General features: G+C 43.2%; 1 protein-coding gene across 2 annotated transcripts in view; it reads right to left on the bottom strand.

Annotated features, from left to right (window-relative positions):
• LOC127455525 (rho guanine nucleotide exchange factor 10-like) overlaps positions 1-19,201 on the bottom strand; it is a 121,339-nt gene that overhangs the window by 35,543 nt on the left and 66,595 nt on the right. For both annotated transcript variants that reach the window (XM_051723499.1, XM_051723498.1), the window contains 8 exons: positions 18,879-18,994; positions 18,625-18,752; positions 14,338-14,438; positions 13,556-13,677; positions 12,630-12,716; positions 7,839-8,050; positions 7,435-7,592; positions 3,330-3,472 (listed from right to left, as the gene is read on the bottom strand). In XM_051723499.1, the coding sequence (XP_051579459.1) occupies positions 3,330-3,472; positions 7,435-7,592; positions 7,839-8,050; positions 12,630-12,716; positions 13,556-13,677; positions 14,338-14,438; positions 18,625-18,752; positions 18,879-18,994 (1,067 nt within the window). The remainder of the gene's footprint in view (positions 1-3,329; positions 3,473-7,434; positions 7,593-7,838; positions 8,051-12,629; positions 12,717-13,555; positions 13,678-14,337; positions 14,439-18,624; positions 18,753-18,878; positions 18,995-19,201) is intronic.

A 19,201-nucleotide genomic window follows, 5' to 3' on the forward strand; every position in this document is an offset into this window, starting at 1 on the left:
TCGAGGAGACTTGGGAAGAGCTCGTCTAGGAATTTTCCCATATCTCGGCCTTCTTCATTCTCAGGAATTCCAACAATTTGGACAATGTTTTGCCGATTACAATTCTCAAGGTCTTCCAACTTTTCCCAGACGCACTGCAAATATGCCTTGGTCGCTAGCGGGTTAGCAGCTAATTCCCTCTCCGATGACTCTAGATAATCAATCCGTTTTTCGATGTCCCCCAATCTTGTAACCAACTCAGAGAATTTAGTCTCCATGGCCATAATCGATTGACGTATTACAGCAAGATCCTCCAAGTCCGCTATGACCTTCGTCAGCATCACCAACATGCTCGACAACTGATGCTGAATTTCTCCAAACTGAGTCCCCGGTCTGCGGCCCTGTCAGGGGTATCAGCTTGAGCATGTAAGTGTCTTTTAATGTCTCCAAAGCCCGAGGATTTTAATTAATTGGCATATTGTCTTCATAGAACAGTTATTAAACAGAGTATATCGAATGTCACTGGTTTATGACATAAAAAGTAGCAAAGTGCGCAGAGCTCGCCGTTCATACGTCCGACCCCCACATGGCGCCAAGCAGCTCCCGCCAGATGGGCTAGTTTGAGCATTTCTGTAACTGGTGATCTCCAGGGATTTTCATGCACAACAGTCTCTAGAATTTACTCAGAATGGTGCCAAAAACAAAAAACATCCAGTGAGCAGCAGTTCTGTGGATGGAAATGCCTTGTTGATGAGAGAGGTCAACAGAGAATGGCCAGACTGGTTCGAACTGACAAAGTCTATGGTAACTCAGATAACCGCTCTGTACAATTGTGGTGAGAAGAATATCATCTCCGAATGCTATTCTGAGATGCGGGTTGGAACTGATTTGGTGGCACGAAAGGGACCTACACAATATTAGGCAGGTGGTTTTAATGTTGTGGCTGATTGGTGTCAGCCACAACATTAAAACCACCTGCTTAATATCGTGTAGGTCCCCCTCGTGCCCCCAAAACAGCTCTGACCCATCAAAGCATGGACTCCACAAGACCTCTGAAGGTGTCCTGTCGTATCTGGTGCCAAGACGTTAGCAGCAGATCCTTTAAGTCCTGTAAGTTGTGAGGTGGGACCTCCATGGATCAGACTTGTTGGTCCAGCACATCCCATAGATGCTCAATCGGATTGAGATCTGGGGAATTTGGAACTTTTCTCCCCAATTTGGAATGCCCAATTCCCAATGTGCTCCAAGTCCTCGTGGTGGCGTAGCGACTCGCCTCAATCCGGGTGGCGGAGGGCAAATCTCGGTTGCCTCCACATCTGAGACCATCAATCCGCGCAACTTATCACGTGGCTTCTTGAGCACGTTACTGCGGAGACATAGCGCATTTGAAGGCTTCACACTATTCTCTGCGGCATCCACGCACAACTCACCACGTGACCCACCGAGAGCGAGAACCTTACATTATAGAGACCATGAGGAGGTTACCCCATGTGACTCTACCCTCCCTAGCAACTGGGACAATTTGGTTGCTTAGGAGACCTTGCTGGAGTCATTCAGCATGCCCCGGATGTAAACTTGTGATTCCAGGGGTAGTAGTCAGCGTCAATACTCGCTGAGCTACCCAGGCCCCCTCATGTCAACACCTTGAACTCTTTGTCATGTTCCTCAAACCATTCCTGAACAATTATTGCAGTGTGGCAGTGCGAATTATCCCGCTGAATGAGGCCATTGCCATCAGGGAATACCGTTGCCATGTAGGAGTGTACGTGGTCTGCAACAATCTTTAGGTAGGTGTTATATGTCAAAGTAACAGCCACATGAATGCCAGGACCCAAGGATTCCCAGCAGAACATTACCCAGGGCATCACACTGCCTCTGCCGGCCTGCCTTCTTCCCATGGTGCATCCTGCTGCCATCTCTTCCCCAGGTAAACAACACATGCACCCGGCCGTCCACATGATCTAAAAGAAAATGTGATTCATCAGACCAGGTCACCTTCTTCAATTGCTCCATGGTCCATATCTGATGCTCATGTGCCCATTGTAGGTGCTTTCGGCGGTGGACAGGGGTCAGCATGGGAACTCTGACCGGTCTGTGGCTACGCAGCCCCATATGCAGCAAGCTGTGGTGCACTGTGTTTTCTGACACCTTTCTATCATGGCCAGCATTAAGTTTTTCAGCAATTTGTGCTACAGTAGCTATTCTGTGGGATCGGACCAGACGGGCTAGCCTTTGCTCCCCACATGCATCAATAAGCCTTGGGACCTAGTTTCCATTTCACCGGTTGTCCTTCCTTGGACCACTTTTGGTAGGTACTAACCACTGCATACCGGGAACATCCCACAAGACCTGCCGTTTTGGAGATGCTCTGACCCAGAGTCTAGCAATCACATTTTGGCCCTTGTCAAATTCGCTCAGATCCTTACGCTTGCCCATTTTTCCTGCTTCCAACACATGAAGTTCAAGAACTGACTGTTCACTTGCTGCCTAATATATCCCGACCCTTGACAGGTGCCACTGTAATGAGATAATCAACGTTATTTACTTCACCTGTCAGTGGTTTTAATGTTGTGGCTGATCAGTATATATATATATTTATATATTACTGTGCAAAAGCATTACTTTTACAAACATTACAAACATTACTTTTGCAAATAGAAAAGATTAGAATAGAAGAACAGGGAGCCCTGCAACAGATGTCATGGCCCCCACAAAGCCCCCCACTGAACATCGTGTCAGTCTGAGAGTACACGAAGAGACAGAAGCAATTGAGACAGCCTAAATAGAAAGAAGAACTGTTGCGAATTCTCCAAGAAACTTGGTACATCCTATCTGCCCAAAAACCAAGAAAAACTGTGTCCAGGTGTACCTAGGAGAATTGGTGCTATTTTAAAGGCAAAGGTGGTCACACAGAATATTGATTTAGCTTTTTTATGTTTACTGGACTTTGTATGACGTTAATTGATAAATGAAAACTTTTTATGCCATTATTTTTGAAGACATCCTCACTATGCAACATTTTTCACAAGTGTCTAAAACTTTTGCACAGTACTGTATATATATATATATATAAAAATGAGCTCTCAGAGAGGAACTCTGATTATTGTAACATGTTTATGTGTTTTGTAGAACAGTACTAAATATACACTACATGACCAAAAGTACTGTATACGGATACCCATATGTGTTTTAATTTCAAAACCATGAAAATTAATAGTGAACTTGTACTCCAGTTGCTGCTATAACAATCATAATTCTGTTTGCTTCTATGCCAAATCATATTAATCAAAGTAATTTCTTCTTTGATTTAAATATTGTTTGAGCAGAAACGTGTGAAAGTGCTGTGCTACCTCCACAGTGTGTGTCTGTGTGCTGACGATGAAGATCTGCCCTCCTGATGAGGCCCAGGCTTGCTCACCCACCACCAACAGTGCTTTTACCGGCAGCACACCCAGCTTCAGCACCCGGGCCCCTGACTCCACCCAAGAGCCATCTGTGAGAGAGAGAAGTGACATGAAGACAATCTGTACAAATGTTTTTTGTGCTTATGCTCCGGTGTACCAGTGCACACTGACATGACTTTTAGCGATACAAATAGAGGTATGATAAGTCAGACACCGTTTGCCATGTAGACTATGCATATTTCATTATATGTAAAGGAGCACAAACCTCTTTTTGGAATAAACGTTTAGTAAGAATATAGACATTGGTTCAAGAATGGTATAAATTTACAGTTAACCCAGTCAATGAATGGTTTGTTATTGATAATAAAAATTAATAACTGATGACGAGTTGTTAAATATGCTACATTATAGGAGCAGAAACTGGTAGCTGCACTTCATTTCATATGAATGAAAATGAATGAAAGAATAAATCCGCACATGTGCTTTTATTGCATTCTGTCTCACCATATTAGGATAATTGTGGGCATTTTGAAGGCGGAGTGCGCAAGTTTTTAAAGATGAATTGCAATTTATAAAGTGGGATGCATTTAGGAACAGTTCTTCGGGTGTACAGATGTTTTATAAATCGTTCGTAGGAACATTTAGGAAATTGACGTACATTCATATTTAGGATCACTTACAAACATCTTTACAAATGAGGCCCCTGGTTTCCTTCTGCGTACCTCACTTTCACCTAATCTGTGTTGCTAAGTGATGCCTACAGCTAATTAAAGCCTACACCAGCTAGTTAGCGGGGGATGCTTTACTGACCACTGCCTACATCTGTCCAACCATTACAGGAAGGACTTCAAAGACCATAAATTAATCATTATGGTTACAATGTAATCATTATCCATACAATTTGAACATTGTTTAACTAATCTATTTAATAATGCAATAAATGATTCAGATCAACAGTTGACTTGTATTACACATCCTCCTGTATGTATTAGATAATATTTGGCAACAGTGTGTACAGTACTTCTAAACGGGGTAAAGAATATTTCCTGTAGTGTGATAAGACTTTGTGAGAGAGAAATCAGGTTACAGGTTACAGCAATGCTGTCACAGAGAGGCAGGGCAGATAACTACATCCTCTTAAGCACACACTGCTCACTCACAATGTGTGTGATTGTGCATGTGTGTGTGTTTTTAGCTGAAATAAAAGTGACCTCACATTATTCAGAGAGCAGAATTGAGGCGTTTTTAGTGTTTAATTCACTATTGAAAAGAGACCTGAAAACCATTGATCACTCCACCTCAGAGTGGAAATAGGCCACTGTATGTGTGTGTGTGTGTGTGTGTGTGTGTGAGCTTGAATAAGGAAGGGATAAATATATTAATTGAGAGAGTAAAGAGAGAAAAGCAAGAGAAAAGCGAAAGAATGCTATTATTTTGTAAATGTGTAATAACATTTACATTGACCAATGACAATCTCCACATTGATACTCTGTCTGTTTCTGCCAGTACCTTCCTATCCTGAGGCATTTTTGAACTGTTTTTTTTATTGAGTTTGTTTGCATCAAGAGGCTCTGATTACATAACACCATCGCCTACACAGCATTTCCAAACTCTCCCCGATCTCTCTCCCTCTCTCTCTTTGCTTGTTGCAATCTCATTAATAGAGAGCCTGTGATGAACAAAGCTATCAGACCACCAGTGTTGCAATGTGGACACAACTGTAACTGACTAAATGCCATTTTCCATTGCATTTGTTTACTTATTATTCATTCATCTGAACACAAAATGAATGAGTCTTCAGATGACAATCTAATTGTGTTATATTAGTGTTTTCATCTGGAACTGCTTAGTACTTCCGAAATGGATCATCTTGCTTCAAAAAGCTTAAGGCATTGAATACTAAAATTAAACTGCTTGCAAGGCACAACTGCATTGACATTTCTCAGTATTAAACTTCTGCAATTACTGTTTTACCATACAGACTTCGTTCAAACTTTCTGTTGTATTTTGGATCTTACGAATTTAAGAAATTTAAGATTAAAGTTTAAAAAATATCTCATTAAGAGAATGTTCGCCATTCGAAATCTAACTGACAGTCGTTACATCTTTTTATTATTTGCATTTTGGATTGCGATTAGTCCTTTTTTGCATTTATTTGTGTACCGACTTGTGATTGGTCATTCTTTCTTCCATCTTTTTAACCATCTACAGCCGCCTTTGCAAAAACTGTGTTTTTTTATGTGTTAATTCTCATGCACAGCTGACAGAAAACCTGACACATGCAGGGTGTCAGCATTTCATCTTATACAGAACCAAGGTTTAAAACCTAAATCCTTTTGCTGACTTGCAAGCACTGGTAATTCCTTCAGAAAATGCAAATCTATTTTAATACTGAAGACCATTCTGAAAGAACACTATGTTTTCTAGCTGTTCAACACTTGTGCTGTATCAATGGATCTGACACTACAGAATGTCCTTGCATAGTGATAGTGTTGAGTAATTTTAAAGTATTTATATAATACTGATCATTATATATGATATGGCTCACTCTAACACAACAGAAGTCTTATTAGTAAGTGCTGGAACAACCAGTTCAATAAATCAATCAGAGAACTAAGATATATCACAAAAATAGTTACTAAATATCTGTGCCGCGGGCAGCAGAAAACTGGAGCGAGAGTGAAATGGAATATGAGGGTTCCAGAGAAAAAAACAGCTGTGGAAAGAATTATAGAGAGAAGAGGAAAAATATTTCTAATGTCTCACTTTCCTTCCAAGGGGGACTGCAAAGAAGGTTTTTTTCAAAATACTGAGAACATCAAAGTGTCTTGGGGATTGGGATGCTTTGGGGAATTTTAGATCCAGATCTAAAATTGACATAAAAAAATGCTGAAATTCCTCCATTATTCACATTCAGTTATGGGCTGACGACCCTGGTGAAAAAGGAAGGAGAGAAGCGGAAAGATGTAGTATGAGGAAGGAAGAAAGAAAAGGAAAGAATGAATGAACAAATTAATGAAAGAGCAAAACAATATAAATGTAAAAAAGAGCAAAATATATAAACTAAACAAACAACAAACAAAACAGTAATGAATGAAAGAAAGAAAAGAAAAGAGTGAATGAACAAATGAATAAAAGAGCGAAAACAAATGAAGGTAAATAAGAGCAAAAGAAATCAACTAAAAGAACAAATGAAAAAGTAATGAAGAAAGAAAGAAATGAATGAATGAACAAATGACAAAAGGAAAATTAAATAAAACAAAAGGCATGAGGCAAAAAAAACAAAAAGAGTAATGAACGAAAGCAAGAAAAATAAAGGAAATAATGAAAGAAAGAAAGAATGAATGAAAGAGCAAAAAATTAAAAATGAAATAAAAAACAGAATGGTTAAAAAAAAAGAGCAAAAAAAACAAAGAAAAAAACAAACAAAAAAGTAATGAATGAAAGAAAAACAGAATGAAAGAAAAAATTAATGAGCAAAAAACAAAACAAAAACAACAACAAAAAGAATGAAGGTAAAAAAGAGCAAAATAAATCAACTAAAAGAAAGTCCTTTATTAATGTAAATTCTCCTTCTTGCCCAGTAGGTGGCAATATGCACAAAGAATGCAAATCGCCAAAAACAAAAGAAGAATGTGAAAGTGAAGATTTATAGAAAGAAAAAAAAAGACTTAAATATTTATCTGTTTCTCACCCACACCTATCATATCACTTCTGAAGATAAGGGTTTAACCACTTATTTTAAATCTGCCTTTATATGCTTTTTGGACCTTCAAATTTCTCGCCACTATTCACTTGCATTGTATGGACCTACAGATCTGAGATATCATTCTAAAAATCTTAGTTTGTGTTCAGCAGAAGAAAGAACGTCATACACATCTGGGATAGCATGAGGTAGGTAAATGATGAGAGAATTTTCAAATTTGGGTGACCTATCCCTTTGAGTGAAGAAATATGACACAAAATGTGAAGTTGTAAGAATATGCCATTGAACCAAATCAAATCCATGTCAAGATTCACACAGCAATTAGTGCTCAAAGAAAAACCTCACTGTCAGCCCTGGAGAAGATGACCAGAGAACCGCTGACCAGTCCTGCATACAGACACCCACTCTTATACACCAGACATGTGACGCTGGACTTATCAGGAGAGAAGAAATGCTGCAGACGGATCTTCTTAGAGCGCTGGCTGCTCTTATATACTGATATACTGAAAGAGAGAAACACATTAACTTCTCAGATCAAGAGAGAAGACATGGACTATTTTGTCCAAGCAAGGTTAACAAAACACTATTGCATGGGTGCCATACATGATACAGTACATGTCTTCATTAATCCATGTCTATGTGCAGAGGGGATGTCAAACATTCTGCTTTAATTTAGCTGTCCATGATAGCACTGAGTTTTCTAGCTTTTTGAGCAATGTTGGTTGTCTGATGTTGGGTGATGTACACACCTGCCTTCCTCCATTCCCAAACACACAGTTGGTGTGTCATTGGCTTTCTGATCCTCAGAGTTTCCCTGTCCATTTTCCAAAGGCTCATGCAAGGGCACATATGTCATGCAGAGAATACGTGATTCAACATTAAAACACTCGGTCACTTTTGGACTTGAGTTCTGCAATGCCACAATGGAAACCTGACCCATATGATTGGTACAGCTGGCAACCTAACAGGAAAGAGATTATGTTATTTTTGGCCAAGACACACACACACACACACACACACACACACACACACAAAACAAACAACTCAACATTACAAAACTTCAATAGTTACTAGATTGGAGAGATTACAATCTGCAATATAAATAATGTCCTTCCAAACAAAACCCAAACCCATCTAGTTAATAATTTGTGGTCTCACACTTTAAGGTGTCACAGTTTTAAGTTTTTCAACTGGCAGAATTGCACATTGTCCTCCACACTCAGTATGTTTAACTACACTTATAAAGTAAAATTTTCATCAGACTAAAACAATAATTTGTCTTTTTAAAATGTCATGTAAATGCTTCAGTCCAAATGAAATCATACCAGTTTTTTGTGAAGTTGGACTAACAGACCTACACGATGAGATTAAAGCTCAGCTTCATCCAGCATGTACTTGTGGTGGTGGGGGTGTGGTTAAGCATCTGTTTGTGAATGGAGAGCGAGATCAGGAGATAAGAACGGTAAGGATCATCACCTGGCAAAGATTGTCTCTAACAGCTGTTTGTTTAGAGTGGAGATGGGCTTTAAGAGCAAGCCAGACGCCAGTCACAGGAGAGAGATATGAGACACGAACTGGAGAAAGACTGTTAGAATTTATGTCCGCTGAAAAGCGTAGTTTCTGAGTGTGATCGCTGAAAAAAGTAAATACTGAGTTTCAAAGAAATAAAACATACCGTTTGAGTTGGATTAGCAGTCTCCCGCTTCCTCCTTTTTTTCCAAACTGTGACCATTGTTACACTGATGCTGAAACCCTGGATTAAGGGAGGAAGAACGCCGCCATAGATCCCTCACCTCTGGAGGACGTGGTAAAGACCCTTGCCAGCATCCAACAGACACAATATCAAGCCCTCTTTGAGCTGTGCACCGAAAAGGAGCAGCGATTCACTGCGCTCCTCCAGGACCGGCAGATGTTCTGGAGCTTGCTGCACCTGAAGGGTGCTGCCACCGTGACCCCGGACCCCGTGACCTCCCTGCCCCAGGTTCCGCTAGTCAAGATGGGCCCCCTAGATGATCCGGAGGCCTTCTTGGAGCTCTTTGAGAGGACAGCGGGGGCATGCGGATGGGCACCCAGTGGGCAGTCGGGTTAATTCCACTGCTGTCCGGGGAAGCCCAACTTGCGGCGCAGCAGTTACCAGCGGAGAACCTCCTGGTGTACGCTGACTTGAGAAAAGCCATCCTGCAACGTGTCGGCCGGACACCCGAGCAGCAGCGCCAGCGCTTTCGCTCCCTGACCATTGGCGAGCACGGCCGCCCATTCGCCTTCGCCCAACAGCTCCGGGACGCCTGCCGGAGGTGGTTGCTGGCTGAGCAACGTGACGTCGGAGCTGTCATCGAACTGGTGGCACTGGAGCAGTTCATCGCTCGACTTCCGAGAGGGATGGCAGAGTGGGTCCAGTGCCACCCCCCGGCGTCGCACCAAACGGCCATCCAGTTGGCAGAGGACCACATGGCAGTGTATTTGGGAGCCGGCGAGCCCCGAGACCCTTCTCACTCTCTCTCGTTGTCCTGACTCCCCTCCTCCCCCTGCTTTCCATCCTGTTGCTCCTCCCTAGAAATGGGGAGGAGCCCCTCCCATACCAGCTCCTCGACTCCTGGGATTGCACTACCCGCCAGTTTCCCCTGCCCCTTTCCACTCTCACTCCCATTGTGGTGGACCTGCTTTCACGAGCGCGGGCGTGGAGTCTGGGCCGGTCTGTTGGAGCTGCTGGGAGCCTGGGCATTTCCGGGACCAATGCCCAGTGATGGAGGTGGGGATATTGGTTCGGGTCCCCAATGTGTTGCAGGCCACCCCTGATCAAGCTGGGACATACCGCATACTTGTGAGTATAAAGGGGGCGTACATACCAGGCCTTTGTGGATTCGGATTGCAGCAAAACCTCCATCTATCAATGCCTGGTTCAAGACGAGTCTTTGGGTGCTAGTCACAAGGTAAGGTGTGTGCATGGGGATATCTAAGATTATCCTGTAGTGACCATGACGATTCAATTTCGGGGACATAAGCATTGTGTCAAGGCTGCGGTTAATTCACCCCCCACCCATCCTCTAATTTTGGACGCGAATTGGCCAGTAGTTCCACTTTATTAAGGGAAATTTGCGTGGATGGGTCCTGTAACAGAACGTTTCGGTGTGGGATTTATGATGCGCTGGCTGGGGAGGCATAGCCGGGGCCGTCTACGTCAGTTCCATGTCAGGATGATGTAAGGGAGGGGAAGTCTCGGCTTCCCCAGCCCTTAAGAGTGTTTCATGCAGGGGATTTTCCTCTGGAACAGATGTGAGACGAGACTCTTAGGCATGCCTTCGACCAAGTGAGAGTGATTGATGGTCACCATCTTCAGCCAGACATTACACTCGCCTATCCATATTTTTCTATTATTAATGACTGGTTGTATCGAGTGACACAGGATGCTCAGACAAAGGAAGATACGACCCAGTTATTGATACCGAAGAACCGTTGGGAAATGTTATTCCAGATGGCTCATTATAATCTGATGACGGGTCACTTAGGGAAGGAAAAGACACTGAAGTGTCTAATGGCCCATTTCTATTGGACGGGCAGTTGTGGGGATGTTCGCAGATGGTGTGCGGCATGCCGTGGATGTCAGCTGGTGAATCCGCCAGCCACCCCAAGAGCGCCTTTGCGCCCGCTTCCTTTGATCGAGGTTCCCCTTCTGATTCTGATAGAATTGGCATGGACCTCGTCGGGCCATTAGAGCGGACGACACACGGGCATCGCTTTGTGTTTGTTCTGGTGGACTATGCAATGCGATATCTGGAAGCAGTGCCTTTGCGCAACATCTCAGCACGTAGTGTTGCGGAGGCACTCTTCAAAATGATCTCCTGATTTGGGATTCTGAAAGAAATCCTCACTGATCAAGGCACTACTTTTATACACTACGTGAGCTGTACAAATTATTGGGCATTAAATTGATTCGGACAAGCATGTACCACCCGCAAACGGACGGCTTGGTCGAACGGTTTAATAAAACCCTGAAAAACATGATTCATAAGTTCGTGCACGAAGATGCTCGGAATTGGGATATTGTATGGGCGTAAGCCTCGCAGTATCTTAGATGTTGTGAGGGAAAATTGGGTGGAGGGTCCTTCAAACAGCAAAAATGAAATTCAATACTTGATCTGAGAGCAAAACTCCACACATTGGGGCAACTATCACAAGAGAATTTGCTACAGGGAGCTCGACTACGGGAATTTACACAGGGAGATAAAGTCCTTGCATTACTACCCACATCAAGCTCGCAAAGTGGCAAGGGCCCTTTGAGGTCACACGGCAAGTCCGGAAAGTCAATTAAGAGGTTAAACACATGGATAGGGGCGGAGCACATCAGATTTACCACCACTTAAAACTGTGGAGGGAGGTGGTCTCCATGGCTTTGGCGACGGTGGTACCGGAGAGTGAGGAGCTCGGGCCGGAGGTGAACTTAAAAGCCAATTGTGGCACCCTGGTCACTTGCGGAGACCACCTCTCACCATTGCAAATCAGAGACGTGGCCCAGTTGCAAAGAGAATTTTCAGACGTTTTCTCGCCCCTTCACGGTTGTATGAACCTCATAAAACACCATATCGAAACAACCCGTAGTGGTACGCAGTCGTCCCTACCGATTACTTGAGCACAAAAAAAAGTAGTTCGAGAAGAATTAGAGGTCATGCTAGAAATGGGGGTAATAGAAGTATCCCACAGTGACTGGGCCATCCCGGTGGTGCTGGTTCCGAAGAGTGACGGCTCGGTGCGGTTCTGTGTGGATTATAGAAAGGTCACTGCAGTGTCTAAATTTGACACATACCCAATGCAACATATTGACAAACTGCTCAATCGGTTGGGCGCGGCTCGCTTTTATTTGACACTTCCTAATTGCGAACATTGTTACAGTACTGTATACACGTTAATTTGACAACAATTGGCTTCGGCATTGTGTTCATGCTCCAAAAGACAGAGGGGTGCACAACATGTACAGTATTTAACACAACTCAGCTGACATCCTTCCTTCAAATATTCGATTATGCATGTGTCTTGAACAGATTGTAGCTCAAGTACGCAAAAACCTGCTGTAGCTCGATTATAACTCTGTATGTAAACATACCATATGTCTAATCATTTCATAAGGAAATACACACCTGAGCAGAGATGAAATAGATGGAATATAGGCTGCAGTTCACTGAGTGCTCTTAAAGTGGTGCAGCCTTTCATTGCAGGCTTCTACATGTCCAAGCAAGGGGAGTGTTTTATGACCTTCACTACAGTAAATACAGCATAAAAGCCTTTAATGCAACCTCACACTCACACTGCCCATACAGAACAAAAGCTGCAATGCTAAATGAGGCTTTCAGACTTCAAAAGAGGAGCACTGAAATGTGATAAAATGCTATATCAGGTCAAGTATGATTTGGCAACAAACATACACACACCCCATTGAAAGATCCTCCAATCCCTACCTCTGATAAGGAGCCTTAGGACAAATGTTTAGGTTAATAAACAGCATATGAAGTGTGTTTATACAGAGTGTACACTGCTTGGTGACTCACCCACACACAGCCATGACCCATAACAGGCAAATTTACAGTGCTGTCCGTATTCACATGAGGCTCAGGGTTATGAACTGCACACTCCACCTAAAACGCACACATGTGTTTACTTAGCTTTTTAAATGAGAACACACCATAGACTTCTGTTGATCTTACTGAAACAATGTACTATACTTCTAGACAGTGTAGGGCAAATAATTTATCACAATTTACTAATTACTAATCTAAAATTGTTATCAGATTACTGACTATAATAATGACTTAATCAGAAGAGTAATCACATTACTAGTTCATTTTAAGTTACTTTCTAAAACACTTTTCACAGAAAAACTTTAGTTTTTCTGCTAAACTAATTCAAAATAATGTCTATTTTTCCTCCATTGACTCGTTAGGGGGCGAACACCCTTCAGCTGTCACAAATTACAAACAGATGTATAAAAGTAACTTATGTTTTAAATATGCGTAACCCAAATAATTAAAAATAATTAACTTAATTGAAGGTCAGTAACTGTAACCTGATTACAAGTATTTTAAATGAAATTTGATACACTACTTTTTGTACAAAAAAGTAATAAGATTACAGTAATTACTTTGTAATTAAATTACACCCAACACTGCTTATAGACTTACTCAAACACTACCCATAAAATATATATATTTTTTTTAGTTTTATAAAAATATATTAGGGCTGTCAATCAATTCATTGCATATATAAATATTTATTTTATTATTTTTTTTCCCAAATGCCCTCAAATGAAAGTTGTGTCAGATTTAGCTAACTTCCCCAAACTATAGCTAAGTAAACACAAACAAATCACGTTCCATAGCACAGGTAATGCTACTTGCCCAGTTAAAGATTTATGTGCGACATAAGACTATACAAAAGAGTGAAAGTGATATAAAGGTCCAGGCATACGGTTTGTCACCTTGAACTCCTGTAGTTTGGACATGATCACAGCCATCTGCTTGAGTAAGAGAGGATGATTCTGTTTCCTCATATGATTGCCATCATCTTCAGCACAAAACCAGCCCTGAATGTTGTCCTCCTCTGTACACAAATAATTAATTAATTAATTATATAATTATAATTTTCTTTATTTATCACACATTATACATTTGCACATATACAGTGAAATTCTTCTTTTTCACATATCCCAGCTAGGCTGGGGTCAGAGTGCAGGGTCAGCCATGATACGGCGCCCCTGGAGCAGATAGGGTCAAGGGCCTTGCTCAAGGGCCCAACAGTGGCATCTTGGCGGTGCTGGGGCTCGAACCCCCGACCTTCTGATCAGTAACCCAGAGCCTTAACCGCTGAGCTACCACTGCCCACCGCTGAGCTACCACTGCCCACTGCAAACACATTAAATTAGTAAAGCATTCCTCAAATTCAACAAATCAATGACAATTTCGAAAGTGTTTTAAAATTGCCAGTTTTAAAATCCATTTCTGGTTCAGCCAAACGATGATTCAAGAACTGAGCAATATGATTCCAGCAGGCACAGAAATGTTAGAAACACATTTATTTTGAAACCTGATGACAAATTGGCTTAGCGTGCATTAAAATATGTTAGTAATACCAAGGTATGTTCGTGTTTTCAGACATTTTTCAAGCATTTCTGAGGGACAGACAGAGAAAGGAACTAAAAGGGGTAGGGAGTCATAGACAAAGACAGGATATGGAGACAGGAGAACAGGAAGTGAGACGTACGTAGAGTCAGTTTAGCCATCTGCAGATTACTGATCCAAGTTTGCTTGATGGATGGACTGAAAGTATTAAAGACTGCAGTGAAGAATGTGGGTCTACCATACCTAAAGAGACACAAAGTCAAAGTCAAGTCAAAGTCAGCTTTATTGTCATTTTTAGCACATCGCATGGCAATGGATAAAAACGAAAGACAGTTCCTTATGGAAACTACAGTGCAACATGTTGTAGACATAAAGACAACAATAAATACAGACAATAATACCACATTAAGTACACAGAATTAAAGTTAAATATAAATAGGAAATATATAAAGTGTAGCAGCAGTGGAGTCATGTGGAGCATTTGATTGCACAAAAATGTATGTAGTGCAAGATGAGTCATCACTATTTTTGGTTAGTTTTCTCAGAAGAGAAATACTGTACATTTTAAATGCATTTATCTGCTAAAGGTTAATTTTGTCAACTTTCAGGAATACACTAGCATATAGACGGATTGAAAGCTAATACTTTGACTAAAAGCTACAAAAGTCACATTTTGATTTCATAGGGTCTTTAACAAAAGAAAACATCATGGTTACTTGTGTAACCTCCATTCCCTGATGGAGGGAACGAGACATCATGACAGCGTGTCCGCTGTAGTGTTGAGGTTGCCCAGGATGTGAGTGGCTCACAGCGACTTGAAGTGCTGCTGACTCCAGAGGAGGAGACGGCGGGCGAGTTGTGACATACAAAGAGAGTGCAGACCGCCTTGACGGTTGACATATGCTACCGTTGCCGTGTTGTCTGTCCGAACTAACACGTGCTTGCCCTGGATCAATGGCCAAAACCTCCGCAGGGCGAGCAGAATTGCCAACGACTCGAGGCAGTTGATGTGCCAATGCAGTCGCGGGCCCATCCACAGGCCGGCGGCTGCGTGCCCGTTGCAAACAGCGCCCCAGCCCGTTTTGGAGGCGTCCGTCGTGACCATGACGTGCCTGGAGACCAGTTCTAGGGGAACACCTGCCCGTAGAAACGAGAGGTCGGTCCAAGGGCTGAAAAGACGGTGACAGACCGGCATGATGACCACGCTATGTGTCCCGTGGTACCGTGCCCATCTCGGGACTCGAGTCTGAAGCCAGTGCTGAAGCGGTCTCATATGCATCAACCCGAGTGGGGTGGCTACCGCTGAGGATGCCATATGCCCCAGGAGCCTCTGAAAAAGTTTCAGTGGAACCGGTGTTTTCTGTTTGAACGCCTTCAAACAGGCCAGCACCGACTGGGCGCGCTCGTTCGTAAGGCGCGCTGTCAAAGAGACTGAGTCCAGCTCCAAACCGAGAAAAGAGATGCTCTGAACCGGGAGGAGCTTGCTCTTTTCCCAGTTGACCCGAAGCCCTAGTCGGCTGAGGTGTGAGAGCACCAAGTCCCCGTGTGCGCACAACATGTCCCAAGAGTGAGCTAGGATTAGCCAGTCATCGAGATAGCTCAGAATGTGAATGCCCACCTCCCTTAACAGGGCAAGGGCTGCCTCTGCGACCTTCATGAAGACGCGAGAAGACAGGGATAGGCCGAAAGGGAGGACTTTGTACTGATATGCCTGACCCTCGAATGCAAACCGCAGGTAGGGTCTGTGTCGAGGAAGGATCGAGATGTGGAAGTACGCGTCCTTCAGGTCTACCGCCGCGAACCAATCTTGATGCCGGATACTCGCCAGAATGTGTTTTTGCATCAGCATCTTGAACGGGAGTCTGTGTAAGGCCCGGTTCAGTACTCGCAGGTCCAAGATTGGCCGCAACCCACCACCTTTTTTCGGTATGATGAAGTAGGGGCTGTAAAACTCCTTCATCTTGGCCGGAGGGACAGGTTCTATCGCGCCCTTCCGTAGAAGGGTAGCGATCTCAGCGCGCAAGGTAGCAGCGTTTTCGTCCTTGACCAAGGTGAAGTGGATACCACTGAACCTGGGCGGTCGCCTGGCGAACTGAATCGCGTAGCCGAGTCGGACGGTCCGGATCAGCCGGCTCCTTGTGACCACCCCCGGAACAGCCTGGGACGGGGGAGGAAGAGGCCTGTCCTCGTAACCCGTGGAGACTGCCACATCGGGGGCGGCTGTGTGCCACAGCTGGGCGCTCAGGGGCGGGAAGACCACCGCTGGTGCGCCAACCCTGCAAGGAAAAACCCGTGGACGGTAGTCGTGATGATGACCGGGTATGTGACCCAGGGAGGAAGGAAACCGCTCTTTTGCTGAACTGTTGGGTACCGCAGCCACTTGGGCATTCGGCGAAATCAAACAAAAAGGCAGCAAAAGATTTTCCACCCGGCCCTCCACCGGGGGATGGAGTGGTCTTCTTACCAGCTCCAGGTGAGTGGGTATTGTCGTCCCTGGGTCGCCCGTCTCAGGGGCGCTTTGACGACCTCCGTGGGTTCTTAGCGGCCAACTGTGGGACAGGTGGCGTCTGCCTCCTGCGGTGGGCTCCATGCCAGGGCCAGGCCGGGCCGAAGGGGCAGTCACCGCAGGGGGATGCCCTTGGCGACGAGCAGACGGGGTGCAGGATCTTGAGCCGCTCTGGGGCAGGATGTGCCGGATAGCCTCCGTCTGCTCCTAAAAGTGACCCCTAGTGTCACTACATCGACACAACGTCGAGTGAGTGACAGATAGGGAACAATCTATGATTGTTGCTAAAAGTTTGGTTTTTCAAAGTGTATTAGGCACTAAAATTGTGCACAAATCTCTTGAGTAGCCTAAATATCTCAGCACGGTTTCAGCTGGCAATTTGTCAGACAGCTGGAGAAACAGACGGTGTCCCTTCCTGTTTATCAGTGACATTGCAGGATATGATGTAATACTTGGCCAGGGACTTACAATATTTTCATACTCTTAAATTTGTTATTAAAGTTAAAGGCCCTAGTTGACTTCTGTGACTTTAGAAGGGGCTCTTCAATTGTTTATTGTTCACAAATAGCAGATAATGACCAGAACCAAAATAGTGAGGGGAATGGAATCCATTCCCGCTGCTATCTCAAAAAAGTCCACAGCATTAAACTTCCAGCAGTCACTGTGTGTGTGTGCGTGCGTGCGTGCGTGTGTGTGTGAGAGAGGGGGGATTTATATTATCAGAGGGATTAGTTTTACAGCAGGGAGTCTAAAGATGCTCTTATAATCTACACAGCAAAATACAAACATGCTGCCGTAACACTAGCAAATAATCAGTGTGTATGTGTGTGTGTGTGTGTCTGTTTGTGACAGCTGCACACTCTACACCTCCTGATCCACAGTAGGAGGATAATAACAGTACAAGACATACTGTCTTTAGGGTCTAATTAGGGACTAAGGTCATTCTTAAAGAACTGAGTCATGTAAAGAAATAGCAATTTAATATTTAAGAGCCTGTGCTTCACAGTTTATAGAAGTTCATGAAGTAGAATTCCAAAAGAATAAGATGACACATTTTTCTGCTCCTTATTTTCTGTCTTTAATATTGATAGGAATGCGTTAACCAAGGAGGTCTATAATACCTAGAGAGATCTACACTATCTGTTAGCATTCCATTTAATCTCAATGACACATGACTTACGAAAGAACGCAGTTTGAATCCTGTCATATTTGTTCATGGGCATCCAGTTCCAGATACCATTTTTTAAACAAATGACTTGAGCTATAAATGCCATGTGATGTTACTCTGGATCAGCAAGATAATGTCTAGATGAATGCTGCCTCGCCTATGGCAAGGTCCACCACTGACTAGACAATGACATTGATACTTAATTTAATGAACTTTAAAGTTTTTTTGATCAGTACGAAGGTGGCCTACCACTGTTCCGGATCGTTCTGCTCCAGTTTATGTAAAATTACACCTTAAAAAATTAACGCAATTAATCATGCCCATTCCTACCATCGGAGCAGTTCAGCCTTGATGTACCACATTGATGTTTTAGGGAATCTTTAACATTAGGGGACAGTCAGTGCTCCAGCTGTTTAGGCAACAATCCATCTGAATCTGAATTGTAATATTTATTTATTTTAATTATGTACTAAATTCTATTTATTTGGGGGCCTTTCTCAGTAAATATTGACATGCGATTAATTGTGATTAATTCGATTAATTAAACAGCTCATCATGTAATTAATCTGATTCAAAACTCTAATCGATTGACAGCCCTAATTTAACTTGTTTCCAACATAGAAAATGTGCTTTTGCTCCCAGAGTGGTGTAATTATGGTATCAACCAGCAAGGTCTAACTGGACCATGCTAACCAGCCAAACCTTGACCCCTTGCTGCAAACAGCAGTCAAGGGTCAGTTTAAGGTCACACGTACTTGTCTTGTTTCCCTGGTAACTGTAGTTGTATCCTACAGCGATCAGCTGCCCGAATCTCCTCCTCTTTCTTTAAAATGAGGCGCTGGAGACCTGAAACCCAATCCTGAGCAACTGTCCCATTAACATTCTGAAGAAATAGAAGGAGAGAGTGTGTAAAATGAAATTGAGTGGTAAGAATGGAATGCATTCTGGATAAATATCAGTCTGTCTGTTTGTAAAGTGTGCCGGTAGAGCAGTGAGATAAACGTCTCACCTGATAATTGCCCTTCAGACTGCTGATCATGGTAGAGATCTGGTTGACCAAACTTAGGTCATGGATCAGGTTCTGCAGGTCCTGGTACAGCTGCCCTGGACCCATATACAACTTATCTGAAAATGAGACACATCAGATCAATTAAACCTGTTCAATTCAACTGAAATTAAAAATCCAATAACCAACATGCAGTAGCCTACATGACCCAAACAACACACAAATTTGTTTGTTATTTAAAACCATGGGCATTAATAGGGAGTTGGTCCTCCATTTGCTGCTATGGCAGCTTCTACTCTACTGAAAATCTTTCCAGTAGATCTTGG

This window comes from Myxocyprinus asiaticus, chromosome 17, assembly GCF_019703515.2.
Source record: "Myxocyprinus asiaticus isolate MX2 ecotype Aquarium Trade chromosome 17, UBuf_Myxa_2, whole genome shotgun sequence".
Lineage (NCBI taxonomy): Eukaryota > Metazoa > Chordata > Actinopteri > Cypriniformes > Catostomidae > Myxocyprinus > Myxocyprinus asiaticus.